Here is a 14243-nt window from a genome sequence, read left to right as displayed (position 1 = left end):
ATTTATAATTCGCGCGGCCTTTGCGCATCGCATTGTAAAAAATAATATGTAAAATTACACAATAAATAATGGAAATGTATAACATAGAACAAATATCATAGCTTACCGGAAATATACTGATCAATAAAATAAGTTTTATCAACGTGATACGCTCGTTTCTGTCGCTACGTGTCGGAGAAAGGAATAATTGTCGCCGCTCGCGCACTATACCCGGTGTTGATTATCCCGCAATAACATCTGACATGCGATTAAAGCGAGAGCCAAGTGGCAACGGGCATTTCGATGATTTTAGAAGCTACGTCATCGTTAACGGGCCGGCAATCGATCACGACGCGGATCGCACGATGCGTATCTTCGCGTTATACTTGCGGTCATTTATGAAGCAGGAGAATTCTTTTTCATCAAGGTCCTTTAATATAGCATGTTTTTGCTAATCTGTCGCGCACTACTTTCGACCGCCTCTTTGTGTAGCATATACAATGTTAACTAATTGTGTGTCAGCATTTATTTAACTCTAGTCAGCATAAATAAAATCATTGTCAAAAAAAAAAATCGCACACGTTTCCAGCGTTACAAATTAAAAATCGTTAGTATATACATTATGTGTGTGTATATATAATCTTTTATATATATATATATATATATATATATATCCAGCATTTGATATATATATGATTGATTCAATATAAAAAAATGAATCGTATAACACGTAACAAAACTCTGTAACATATTTTATCAATTTATCGTACACAAGACTCATCATGTTTGGACCAAAATCGGAGAGTTTAGCACTATTTTATACGTGACCCTTGAGAGGGCAGTCAGAATAGATATCCCATTATCGGTCAAATAAAAAGGTCTATCTTTAGAAATGTATTAGAACATCAATATAAAAAAATCAATATAGAAAAAAGAATTATATAACATGTAACAAAATTCATATACTGTAAAATATTTTGTCAATTTATAAACAAGACTCATCGCGTTTGGACCAAAAGCGGAGAGTTTATAGCATGATTTTATACGTGACCCTGTTCTTGAGAGGGCAGTCAGAATGGACATCCCGTTATCGGCCAAATAAAAAGGTCTATCTTTAGAAACGCATTAGAACATCAAAGGGGCCGGTGTTCGAATTAGAGGGCACCGGCGTAGGGCGCGGTGTCCTAACGTAAACCCGGATCATTAATGAGATATAATTCAAAGGATTATACAAGTCCTCGTTGTGCTAAAAAAAGGGCGTTACCCCCTGGCTGGACAGGATATTAATTGTCTACTTCGTACAGAAAGCTAACATGCGTTTACGCAACACGTCGAGATATTGTTCTTGTTGTTATTATCTCTCTTTATCTCGCGCGTTGCGCGCAGATAAAAATTTAATTGACGTTGACGAATAATATATAATTAACTACATCACGGCGGATGTAAATAAGAAATCGACAGAGTAACGATTCGATAGCTCTTTGTAGACAGATCTATGCTTTAAAACAAGGAAAGACACGATCCCTAAAAAAAATTATATATCTGAAAATTTAGTAAAATAATAATTATTTGGTAAGAAAGGAGAAGCAAAAATAAAGTTCCACGGGCTCGTCCGGGATTTGAACCCGGGACCTCTCGCACCCGAAGCGAGAATCATACCCCTAGACCAACGAGCCGTATTGACTGCCTGTCTCTTATGGAAATACTAATACAGCAGCCATAAAGTTACGTTGGTCTAATTAATGATCTTACAATACGATTATATAAAATATGTGTGATTAGTGTTCCAGTTACTGCACAAGTCCAGTCACGCTCGTGTGCATTCCCGATTTACTTCTCGTAAGAAACGGAAACAAACATTCTTTATATCAAACATATCAAGATACATTTATGAATTTAGATCTTAGAAATTTAGAATTCGAAATATCTTCAACGATTAGTTAGTCTATCCCAATATTTAATTATTGAATATTTTATTTTCTATCCGTCTTTTCTCGCGATAGCACTAAAAGATATCCTTGAAGTTAATCTTAAAATCGTTTTTCCACGAATCTCAAATTCGCGATCGTTACGATGCTAATTTGATTACGTACCTTGTATCGTTCAGGTGATGAGGGCTCTCGTAAACGAAAAGTAGTGATAAAGTAAAGCGATTTAAAACAAAACCACACACAGAGAATATACAGATATATATGCAAAGCGTGCGCGCTTGATCGAGATAGTAAGAGACGCAGAGGAAGGATGACAGGTAGGCGGGAAATCAAAGTCGACGCGGAGCTCATGGCTCCATCTGTAGTCAGCGAAGTAGATTTGCGTTGCGTGTTACTCGCCCCAGCATCCGCGCATCATCCCATCGTGGAATAAGCGGCGCGTTTTGAGGAGTGCATGTGGCCTACAATAAAGTTGAAGAAAGGTCACGAAGCGTGGGTTGTGCAATTACTTTTCATCGAACGTAATTGCGGGACCTGTTCGCGCAAGAAAAAGAGCAGGAGAAGCAAGGGGGAGGAAAGGGGAGGAAAAACTTCTCTATGTTTCGCTCGAACCTTGTGTTAAACGCAAACGAGGGTTTCGTGAGATAATTTTTCAGCCAAGGGCTAAATGAATAGTTCCCTTGAGAGATACAGCCTCACTCGAAACAGGCGGAGGAAGTGAAAGTGTACGAAATCATTTACCATGATATTGTAATGACTTTGAAAAAAGTATCACGGAATATATAATGCTATATTTACCATAGAAATTTCCTTATTTCCGAGCAAAATATACATAGAGACATTTCTATGATTATAAATCCTATACATTTTTAAACACAGATTATCAAAGAAAAAACTTAAAAAACTATAAAAATTTAGAAATCTGAGAGTCACTCTTCCATTCTTTCTTCTCTTTATATTATTACAATAATAAAAATTCAATATTCAATCCTTGTGTTGTTCAACTGTCAAAAATTTTTCTTATAAAGAAGAAAAATGAGAATCTTTCTAACTTTCCCCAGAAAACTATTCGACTATGAAATTTAAAAATATGGCATTCACAGGTAAAAAAGGAAAGGGTTCACGCTATTCATAGATACAATTCTGCGAAAGACTCAATAAAAGTGCGTGGTTCAAAACGAGAGCAAACGTTTCAGATGCCGTTATAAATACGAAGCGTTTGCATAACGTTCGTTTGGAAAATAATTTGCGTAATTTGTAATTGGTCTCTCAAGTGATTTTTCATCGTAAAAGACCAAGAGATAGTTTAAATGATTCGAAAGGCATTATCAATTTTGGTTAATGCCTCTACAAAAATTTGAGACGTTTCGATACAAAATATAATAACATCCGATCATTGTTATTTTTTGCTTTCCATTTCCATTTTAAATAGCTAAAATTGCATGTTAAATCGGAATTACATTGATTTAAAAACACAAAAGTTGAAAAATGTATTTAACTGACATTGTTTCATTGCATTTGTTGCTCATATATTTAAATCATTTATCTTACAATTTGAATTTTATGCTTTCTATTTTACGCATTTAATTTTACATAAACGAAAAAATGTTTAGTGAGAAAACAGCAGTAGATGTTTGTTTTTAGTTTATTTTAGTAATATATTTTCGATATTTCTACGAAGAAGGATAAGTGCAAATGCTAAACCCGGATCTACAATAGGTGTAGTAAGCTTCAAGCTATAAGAAATTACAATTGATCAATCACAATCAAATGCGAAAATAATAAATTGTTATTGGTAATTTTCTTACGACTTAAGGCTTACTATATCTATTGCAGATCCGACCTAAACAATTTATTAAACACAAAACAAAAGCAACGAAGATATCTAAAATAGTACTCGAAAAGAAATGCTAGTACTAATATATATTTTTGAAAAAAGGAAGAAGATGCTTATCATAAAACTTAAGAAAAAATTATCAGAAGTCTAATATATTCAATATGCGTTTGACATAGTTACATTATTATGTATCTATCGTATCTGCAGATAATTCTAAGAATAAAATATATTTTTTTTTTTATTACTATAATATGTTTGTTTTAAGCAACATCTTATTTTAGATGATAATAACATGACGATTAGGAAAAAGACTTAGCTGTAAAAAAAAAGAGCGGCTACTATCCAAGTCCATAATCTCGATTTCGGCAATATTTGTCATGATTTTAAATATGTCTAGAATTTTAATTACCGTTAATTAGTCGATTTTTATAGCTCCAGGCAAATTTATGTCATATGTGAAAATTCTCTGCTAGGTAAAAGTAACTTTCGTTTTACATGTTCTTCGATATATCATTCGGCATAAGCAGGTATTAGAAAAACGGCGCGTTTTAAGGAAAAATACCGACAGAAAATCTTGACATACAAGCGAGCGATCGAGCGTTATAAGCATTGAATTTATTTGCCCTCGAGCACAATCCGAGATCGCCACGTGCTATCACGATCGTCCCTCCAAAGACGTGTCTCGAGAATCATCTCATTATACGCGCACGTAAGTGCGTGATATATTCGTTCATGTCAAGTCTTATAAAAACGCGTAGTCGTTTCGACGCATTTCGCATTAAATGTCACATTCTAAATAGCAAACTATCACGTAAAACAAATTGCTATAAATTATTTCCTTGAACCTACAGAAGCGAAGTTTCTACATGTGGTCGTTGTCACTACTGCTAAAACTGTTTCTCACGTTACTGTTTGCCCGAAAGAATAACACGAAAATGCGTGTTCCGTCTAATATGTGGCGACATTAAGTCGACATTGCAGAAAAAAAGGATAAATAACTCACTGTGACTAAAGAAGATATTTTTTTCTTAAAGATTGATTATACTTAAAATTCGTGACGTATATGTTAAAAAAATTATTCACAGAATAATTAATTGGCTTCAGTCGAGGTTGCTCTTTTTGTATATCATCGTAAATTTTAGTTACTTTAAAATAGTAAAAAAATACTTGCGCAGATTTCTTTCAAAATTATTTTTCTAGTATAAAAAAAGATTAAGAAAATTTTAATAATAATTAAAATGTACAAAATGGAAAGATAGTGTGTGGTAATGTAATTTTTATAATATTATGATATTCAAATCAAATCAAAATCTGTCTCCAAAATACTATAAATTTATTTTATAAACAAGTTTTTGTACTCTTGTTCTTTTGATTTTAGCCGCCGATTTTTATGTGGATCGATATATCACTGAAAAAAATATAATCTGTAATAGAGAAGATAAATCCCGTTTTTTCTCTACAAGAAAAAAAAAGCAAACATATCGCAAAGAGAGTTTACTTCGAGAATCTGAGTCCGTATGTCGTAGGTAGATATCTAAGATTCACAAAGGGTAGGAGAAGATACAAAGAAAGGAGTAGGAAAAGACGAGAGGAAAGGGTAAAGCGTTGAAGCCCCTCCCTCGTCAACCCCCACCACCAAGTGTAGAAGGATTATCCGGTCGTCCAGCAAAATCCCCACCAAAGGTACGACAGGACCGCAACCCACCTGTACCACTTGGATAGACTGTGCCGATCCGACGCACAGTATGCCTATAAGGCCCATTCGAGAAACACTTACGAGAGCGAGCCGTGCCGCACGGCAAACGAGCGAGCGAACGGAAACTCGATCCAAGTGGGACCGTGGAAAATAAATGTGCAGAAGTGGGGGCCGATTCAAGAATCGACGTGGACACCCTCACCTACCAAAGTCATTCACCTAACGGTCATCGGCGCGTCAAGAGTCTTCATTTTCTTCCGTTATCCGGTCGCACCAGTCGCGAGAATTCGCATTCGCCGTCGTCGGTTCGCGACCTTTTGCACGAAACTAGTCGCGGCAAGGAGGCAATCAAGAGGCACGGACTGGTGCGGTTCAACTTGAGGTTCAATTCGTTCGATGCTGTTAGTAGTGATTTCTCTTCCATGTCGAGCGGATATCTTTTCGGATAGAAGACTTGACACATGTTAATAACGTCAAGAGACCTTATTTAGAAATGTATGCATTGTGGAAAGTACCCTCCTAAGTGTGTTTGATTGACCGTGGAATTTTGTGTCGTGTTGCTCTCATCTGTGATCACCCGAGGACAATGAACAAAAATTTTCGGTGTCTTGTGCCTTGTCAAATGCGAATGTTGAGGTGACCAGTGGCGAAGAGCGCCACTAGAAGACTTGCCTTCGAAGATTAGTGGTGATTCAGTGGAATAGAATCCAACTGAGCCAAATCGATGCTGAATGCTGTTCACATCTGTCCTTAACTCATCGTAACGACAAAAGTATGTAACACATTTCATAATAATTTCATCGTCTCATTAAAATCTTTCACACCGATATCGGAGCATCATCAAAATTCTTAACGCAACGTTCGATTAGTTCCAGAAATTATGTTGTTGACAAATATTTAAATAAATACCATGCATCGAAAAAATATGATTAATTATGGAAAAATAGATTTATTCAAAGCCACGAGGAGACATCGGCATAACGATTTTGATTCGACAAAAGATATGTGTTTAGATAATAAACGATACAACTTTCGATCGATTAGAATTATCGATACGATCGCAATTCCTTGCAATTAATCAAGTTTCTAATCGCATTTATTCGTATTTGATAGAATCTTAATGATATTGGGTCGCGTCGTGCCTCGAAAACGACGATCGGGAACGATCGAGAACGCGAGAGCGATGAGAATTTGCTTCGGAATCGTTTCGTCGCGGATTTAGATGCCGTGATGAGTTCTCTCACTCGTGACTCGTCAATTCTGTCAGACGCGCGTGCATCCGCGAACCTGTTTGTCATCGTAAAACGTAGCATTTGTCCGCGACTTCATACAAGCCGCGATAAATCGGCCGTCGTGTCGATCGTATGTACGGTTGCGATATATAAAATAAAATCGGAATCATCGTCATTGCGTCGCACGCAGGCCGATGCGAAGGACAGATTGGCGGAACGTATGTTGCGGAACGTCGTGCCGTTTCGAAAGAACGGAAGTTGTTCTTCGCAAACTGGAGCACCGCCGTTCGCTGAGATGAGGTTGCGAGATGCCGGAAGCGCTTCCTCGCAGGCCGATCGATCGCCGTATCGATTGGCGTTCGAGCGGAATCCTCCGATCAATTTGGATATGAACGTGCACGTGCGAGCGATGGGCTGATATTTGGAATAGTAGCGAGCGGCCTGTAAGCAATAACAAGATGAATCGCCGTCGGCCGCCGCTGTGACTATGATACGTAGCAAATCTTACGTACATACATATACGTGTCATGTTTTCTGATACTAAAGAAAAGAGAAATATGGGATCTCTCTTTGTTATTTAATAACACATCAATTGTGTTTTTCAAGTTTCGACCTCCTAAATAAAAACTTCCTAATAAAAACAAACAATAAAAATGTATCCGCCTTTTACATTCTTTTGCCACGTTCACGTTGAAAAAAATTCCACCGTATTATTTCTTTCTTTGTTTATCATCGTTTGTTTCAATAAAGCCGATTTACAGCAATTGAAAAATAGGAACGATCTTATAAAAAAATGCGATATCTAGTAGAAAGCGAAAATAAATATAAAAGAAAATTGTAATGTAATATTTTTCATAATAATATACGATAATTCGCGAAAATATCTTCAAACACTTTTCCTTTTCCAAGAAAAATTTTTAAGACTCATTTTAAAAGCTTTAAGGACAAACTTTTTAAGGAGGATTTTATGTATATAGTTAAAAGCCTTACATCGCCTTGAAAATTCTAATTACACACCAGTTTTTTTAGGCAAGCTTCATTTATTACAGGGCGTAGTGATTTTGCAATACAATAGATAAAAGAATTTCAGTGATTCATTTCTACATACTTGTACATTCTGACCGCAAAAAGGGTCGGTTAAGATAAGTCTTTTGGTTCGAAAGAATAGCTCAACGTTTTTTTAACGTTCCGGATTTTTCGTTGCTATCATCTCTTTAGAGAGAGAAAGAGAGAGAGGGAGGAATACTTTTTTTTTCTGCAAGAAAAAGTGTATAGAATATTAGATTCATTTTCTCTATTTAGCCACTTCAATAGCAACTCAGCGAAAAACATGAGGATGAGGTGAGAACGATTTTTGCTTTTTTTCTTCGTTAGAATCATTCTCGTTTTTTTCTTTTTTTTTTTTGGGCAACGTGAAAGTCTATTTTTTTCGGCGATGAAAGGCACAGTGGGTGGTTGTTTGTAGAGGATATCGGCATGAGAAAGGAGAACAAATGCGGCACGGTTTGCAGGAATTGCCACGATCGAATGCTTGGCGAACGTCCTGACAGATGTGCATCAAATGTCTCGCAGTCACCGTCGATGATCACCGGGCAGAGACTTTCCGATTCGCGGGAGTCGTTACGATTCTCACGGCTCTGCACGGATCCGCGCTTGCTTGGCGCAAGAGTCCGCAAGGTCAGGCCTCGTGGCGGTCCCCGACGATCTTGGCGATGATCGTTGCCGCCGAGATCCGCTCTCGACGATAATACGCGCCGAGTCTCGTCGTCGGTAGACAGGAGTGCCGAGAGACGCGAGTGCTTATTACGGAGCACCTTTGCGCCCGCATGAGCGGCGACGAATCGAAGATCGGATCGCCTTTTATTATTGCCGGACACTAGATTCGCACGCTCGTGTCCGGGTGTCTCGAGAAGAGTGACTCGTTTCCGCGATAACGCTTCGTTATGACGCAGACGTAAACATGGGTACAACTGAGCGAACGAATAGCGTATCAACCTTAAAGAGACTAGATTCTCCTGCTGTCACGAGGAAACGATCATCGGAAAATTGGAGGGAAAACAATACGTAGCTCGCGATAATAACTCGTAATCTCTAATACGCGAGTCGCGCGAGCTATTACGATTACCGAGCCGTGAATCAGCTGTTTGCATGCGCCGACTGAGGCGGATAGAGATCGGCGTAACAAGCGCGCGGCGACCACTTACGTTGTCAAGTGTAATTGTGAAATTCCCGATTACGCCGAATAATTCTCGCGAACCGAGATAGCGTTTATTAATCACCTAGGCAAAACCAATGATTTCGTTTATAGAAATATTATATTCAGCAAATAAAAATCACCTATCATTATATTGGCATTTTTATGCTACTTTCGTTAAGATTTTTCACATACACACAATCGTCAAATTTTTAAATATTTTTAATAATGATTATTTCATTTTTTGTGACTATAATATTTCAATATCATGACATGCAATCTTCTTCTCTTCTCCAGATTGCTTCTCTTTTCAGATTTCTCTCTTCAAATCGCTTTTTTCGGGCGCATATTTTATTTGATTTAAATATTTTGATCTATGTTATTATTTTTCTTTGCATTTTGATTTATTTTTCACATTATTGTTGATTTACTTCTATCTACTGTAACAGACTTCTTGCCGTGGTTATATCTGGTAGAAGCACAGATTTCTTATCTTAATTAGGTCTTGTAGCAATAGCATTATAGTCGTCTCGCCTTTTACATTCATCTATTGACTTATAAATTTTTTTTTGTGAATAATATCAGTAACCTTGTTTACTATCTTAATGTATTTTCACTCAAGAAAGTTGTTATTAATAGTTGCACGTAACTTTTGAATATTATTATATGGTTTATATATATTGTAAAGTAATTATTATATATAAAGAGTAAATAGAAGAAATATTTCTATATTATCAATTGATTATATTTTATAATTTGATATTTATTCGATATTTTGTTTTATAATACTATGATTTTTTATATTTTACGGCTATTATTTATTTTTTCAACGGAATCTAATTCGCTAACCTCATTCGATTTTATCTGACGACATTGTGTGTATCTTGTTGCGACACCTCAACACGACACAATATCATTTAAACATCGCGATTGCATCGACGTGGAACGCATGGGCATCCACCGAATGAGATTTACCTGTTACCGGATGTACTCTACCTCTATTAACACAGGTTGCTGTTGGTCAGGCGTCGCGGTTGTGTTGGTTTATTATCAAGACGAATACCATTTAATCCTTATCGACGAAGAATTCAAATTTGGGAAAAGATAGAACAGGCTCTCCGACTATCGTTAATGAATAGTATACTGAATAATTTAGTTACAATTGAGAAATACTCGGCGACGTTACTTAAGTTTGTCAGTCATCGAACGTCAACGAGCAAACACGAAAATACGCTAGTTTTTCGGCTATATTGAAAAAATATCGCAAACTGTAGCAATAGAATGAAGAAGAGATAAACTAAAGTTAGAAGAGGTAAGATAATCTTAAACGTAAGAAGAGATAAACTAAAATAAATTATTGTGATTGTTGATATAAATCAAAAAAATTATAATATATAATATCATAATATCGTAACGTGATTTTGTGCTGCGTGTGTAACGCGGCGGGAAGTAAGCGTGCGAACACAGATAAGTGAAAAAATATGAACGCGTAATTGCGTGGTGGTGCGTACAAGCCTGTAGAAATATACCGCGGCAGAAACGGCGGCATCCGCGAATGACAAGTGTCAACGACTGTTGGGTGTAGGTCAGGAGAGAGAGACTCCGTTGATCAAACAACGTAGATGTCTCTTCCATTAGTTGAGATTTACTTTCCCATTTAGCGACAGTCCGTCACGTATGAAAGTCGTCGGAGGTGGGCACAGTTGTGCCCTCGGGCCCGCGGTACAAGCATCTAGGTCACCGCTATTGTCCCATATATTCTTGATCTTCTGACATTTTGTTAAAAAAACATAAAATAAAATAAAATAAAAGCCGGATGAATATCGAAAACGCAGATGACGCGCGTCGCGAATGGACGAGTTCGAAAAAGGAGAAACGATAGAAATAAAAAAAAGAGCAAGGAACATTACGGAGGTAGGAGTCGATTGTCTCTGTTTCGGAACGAAGCATCGCTTCGCTGGCCTACACAAATGCACGTTATGCAAGGGATCGCGGCGAGGAAATAAAAGCGACGAGGTGTGAAAACGAGACCGCGGAGCCACGGTTCGTTTTCTGGACGATCGGCCAAAGAAGGCGAAAGGAGCCGGCTCGGCGGAACGGGCGCGAGAAAGAGAGACAGAAAACACGACTAAGGGAAAAAAAAAAGCAAGCGCAAGAGTTTTCCGCTCGTTGAACGTAACACGCACCGCTTTGCCACGATCCAGCGATTCGCGTGCGCGCGCGCGGGCTGCACTGCAAAGCGGCGCATTATGCAACGCGCCTCTTCTCTTACTCAATCGCGCGCTCGATCGGTGTAGGCGCACGATAAAGATTGCATCGCCGACTTGTCAAACGTACGTGTATCTTCGACCGATCCACTTTCCGTTTCCGTCGCGTAGGAAGTGATTCGTTAGAGAAACATCGCATTATCGTTTTATGGTATTGCAACAAACTTATATTAGTCAGCTTCTTATAATTTCAGTATCTAATAATCCTATTCTAGTATCTTCTAATGGCATACATATTTATAAATCATATATTCAGCGAATATTTATAACATAAAAATGACAATATAGGATCTGAGGAGATGTGTGGAAATAATGATTAAATGAATTGTTTAGAGTAGAAGTAGAATATAATGGTTGAATAAATTTTTGCTACGGATCTCTACTTCATTCATTATTTTGGGGAACTGTCTATGTATTATTATTGCACAAAAATACTGCATCATCTAGAGATAGAATTCACTTTCAAATCTTGTATAATTTCTCGTGTATAGATTTGAGTGATAAAATTTTAGAAACGTTTGGTATTTATACGAAAACAAGTTTCTATCGCGAAAACAATAAAGAGTCGATAGCAATTATATTTTAGCAGACTTCTTGTTTTACTTTGAACCAATATTATAAATAATATTGAATTATTAAATATGATAAAGGATTGATATCTCTTTCTGAGAGAAGAGCTATTTTTTTAAATACGCTATATCTAAGAAATTAAAATTTTTCTTTGCTTTAATCTCTGAGATAATATGTGTGTTAGCATTTTTAAAATATACATAATTCATACGCTCGTTAATGCAACCAGAAATCAGCTATAGTACAACTATTGTTTTCTCTTACAGATGAACCAGCAATGCAAGGTATGCGGCGAACCAGCGGCTGGCTTCCACTTTGGCGCGTTCACCTGCGAGGGCTGCAAGGTAAAAAATCTTGCAGTTTAATATCAAAGCTTTTTCGTCTCTATCTTTTAACTTTAGAATATTACTACGTTGAAAATTATCAATAAAAAAATCACCGATTGATGTAAGTGTTCTCTCTCTCTGCCTTCGCTTAAATTTAATAACCCGCGTTATCTTATGATTTTCGCAATAAATGATTATTTGGTTTAAAAAACTATGGCATTTTAAATATAGGCACTATCTGCGTAATCGTTATCATTCGTATTTTTCCTATATCATTGAAATATTGAGATGTAACTATACACGGAAACATACAAATTAGATAAAACAGAAAGAATGACATAAAACCGAGAGACCAAACTTCTTCACATAATGTGATCGGGATACACCGTCACCGCAAGCGGGGACACGCGTTCCGGAGAATCGCTCTACCGAGAGAGACAACGGGCATAAAGGAAATCGATCTCGCCGTCAAAAAAGCGCGGCACGTCTGTGATCGAGAGAGAAGAGAACCTCGCTCCTGATCAATCGGTCTAATAGCGATGACGTTTTCCTCGGTGGCTCGTTCGCACTTTTTCTCGGTCGGCGCGACACGCTGCGCCGAGCGGGGCGACTCTCTTTCCCGTGGTTTCGCAAAGGCCCAGAGCGGCAGGTCGGCAAGCGAGCGGTCGCTTTCACGACTAGCTTCGTAGCCGAGGTTAAACGTTCGGTCAGGCATGCGTGTCAACCTAGCTCGAGGGGGTCCAAAAACGGCAACAAGCATACGCGAGGGATTCGATTAATAAAAAGCGACGAACACCACGCCGATCTCCGCGCGGCATCAGCGTTGGATCGCTCGCTCGAGAAGCGTGAAGCGAGAAAAACGAGAGCGGTAGCGGGGGAAGGGCCGCGGAATTGCGGAGAGAAGGGAGAACTGACATGCTACGATGGGCCTGAAAACGAAAATAACGAAACGAAACAATGTCGTGCTGACGTAACCGTGAACTAGGGCGGAAACAATTGTGGCGGACAAGTGCGAAGCACCGGAAGCGGCGTCTCGAGGCGGCACGGTGATCGGAACGAGAAAGGGGGGCCTCGCACGTGCGTCCGCCGGGGTTCCCTCTTCTCTTTTTTTTTTTTCTCGTTGAAAAATCTCTTAACGATTGTGATTAAAATCCTTCGCGCGTAGAATTAGAGACGCCATAAAAGTATTCCGAAAAGGTGTGCGAAGGATAAGAATAGAATTAAAAGAAAATTAAAAAAAGAAATTTATTTCAAAAAATAATAAATTTTTGCTCGTTAGCCACAGCCGTTGTTCTTTAAGCATATTTAATATTTGACGATGATTAAAAAGAATTGCGAGATAACGCGCCACGAATCAAATTTCTTAAATTCATTAATTTTTTTCTCGCGAATATATTAAAACAAACTTCCCAAAGACTCAATAATGATCGTCCAAAGCTGGTGCTACGAAACGAGCGTGTCGTGGCTTTCAAGTAGGGCCGTTTGCATAACTTCAGCGTGCACAACGAATGAAGGGGGCGTGCGGCCGGGAAGAGGGGGCACGTAATAACGGTAGCATTTTCTCAATTGTGTCATCGCTTCTGAAGCGTCGCGCGTTCCTTTTCTTACTCGCGTAAGCGACGTCGGCAAGAAGGTGGAGGACAAACGGCGACGTCGACGGCGAAAATAAGTGGAACGCGATGCCGGCCCATAGGTCTCGGCAATGCGCGCATCGGGACCACCAGGCCGCAGGAAGAGCTCGTTTCCAGGACAAACGAACCAGAAACGATTAATAATATAGCGTGCGTACGGGCAGAAAAAGCGAAAGTGGACAACGCGGTCGCGCGGGCGTCCCTTTAAATGCTCGACGATTCGCGATGTGACAGTCCGTTGTGCGCCGAGCGACATATTAATCGCGACGATTGAGAAATTCTAGATGTCAATTCAACCGAAACTGTTGTCTCGCAACGATCCGATTGTAAAAGAAGCAACATTTCGCAATATACGTTTGAAACTATTGTAAAACGATTATTTAAGATTTTATCAAAATAATTGATATATACTAATTCCATGAAACCTTCTCTGTACAAAAATCGTGGCAAATTATTTTAAAATTTATTTTAAAATAATGAAAATAAAATTAGGTCCATTTATATCTCAGTCGAAATATGTATGATATTATGTAAAACGGTAAGATAATTTTATACGTATTTTCTCCTGCGAAAAAATAGG

At 38.3% G+C, this 14243-nt stretch overlaps 1 protein-coding gene and 1 non-coding gene across 2 annotated transcripts in view; one reads left to right on the top strand and one right to left on the bottom strand.

The window, feature by feature from the left end:
- Positions 1-1583: 1583 nt before the first annotated feature.
- Trnap-cgg lies at positions 1584-1655 on the bottom strand. Its single transcript has one exon. It is a non-coding gene; the product is annotated as a tRNA-Pro (tRNA).
- A 3646-nt stretch (positions 1656-5301) lies between these two features.
- LOC115240807 (knirps-related protein-like) overlaps positions 5302-14243 on the top strand; it is a 17263-nt gene continuing 8321 nt past the window's right edge. Inside the window, exons 1-2 of the mRNA XM_029816175.1 lie at positions 5302-6215; positions 11973-12050. Coding sequence (XP_029672035.1) covers positions 11973-12050 — 78 coding nt within the window. The 5' untranslated portion in view covers positions 5302-6215. The remainder of the gene's footprint in view (positions 6216-11972; positions 12051-14243) is intronic.

Source organism: Formica exsecta, unplaced genomic scaffold, assembly GCF_003651465.1.
Source record: "Formica exsecta isolate Colony F162 unplaced genomic scaffold, ASM365146v1 scaffold451, whole genome shotgun sequence".
Taxonomy (NCBI): Eukaryota; Metazoa; Arthropoda; class Insecta; order Hymenoptera; family Formicidae; genus Formica; species Formica exsecta.
This window is presented reverse-complemented; position numbering and strand designations above follow the sequence as displayed.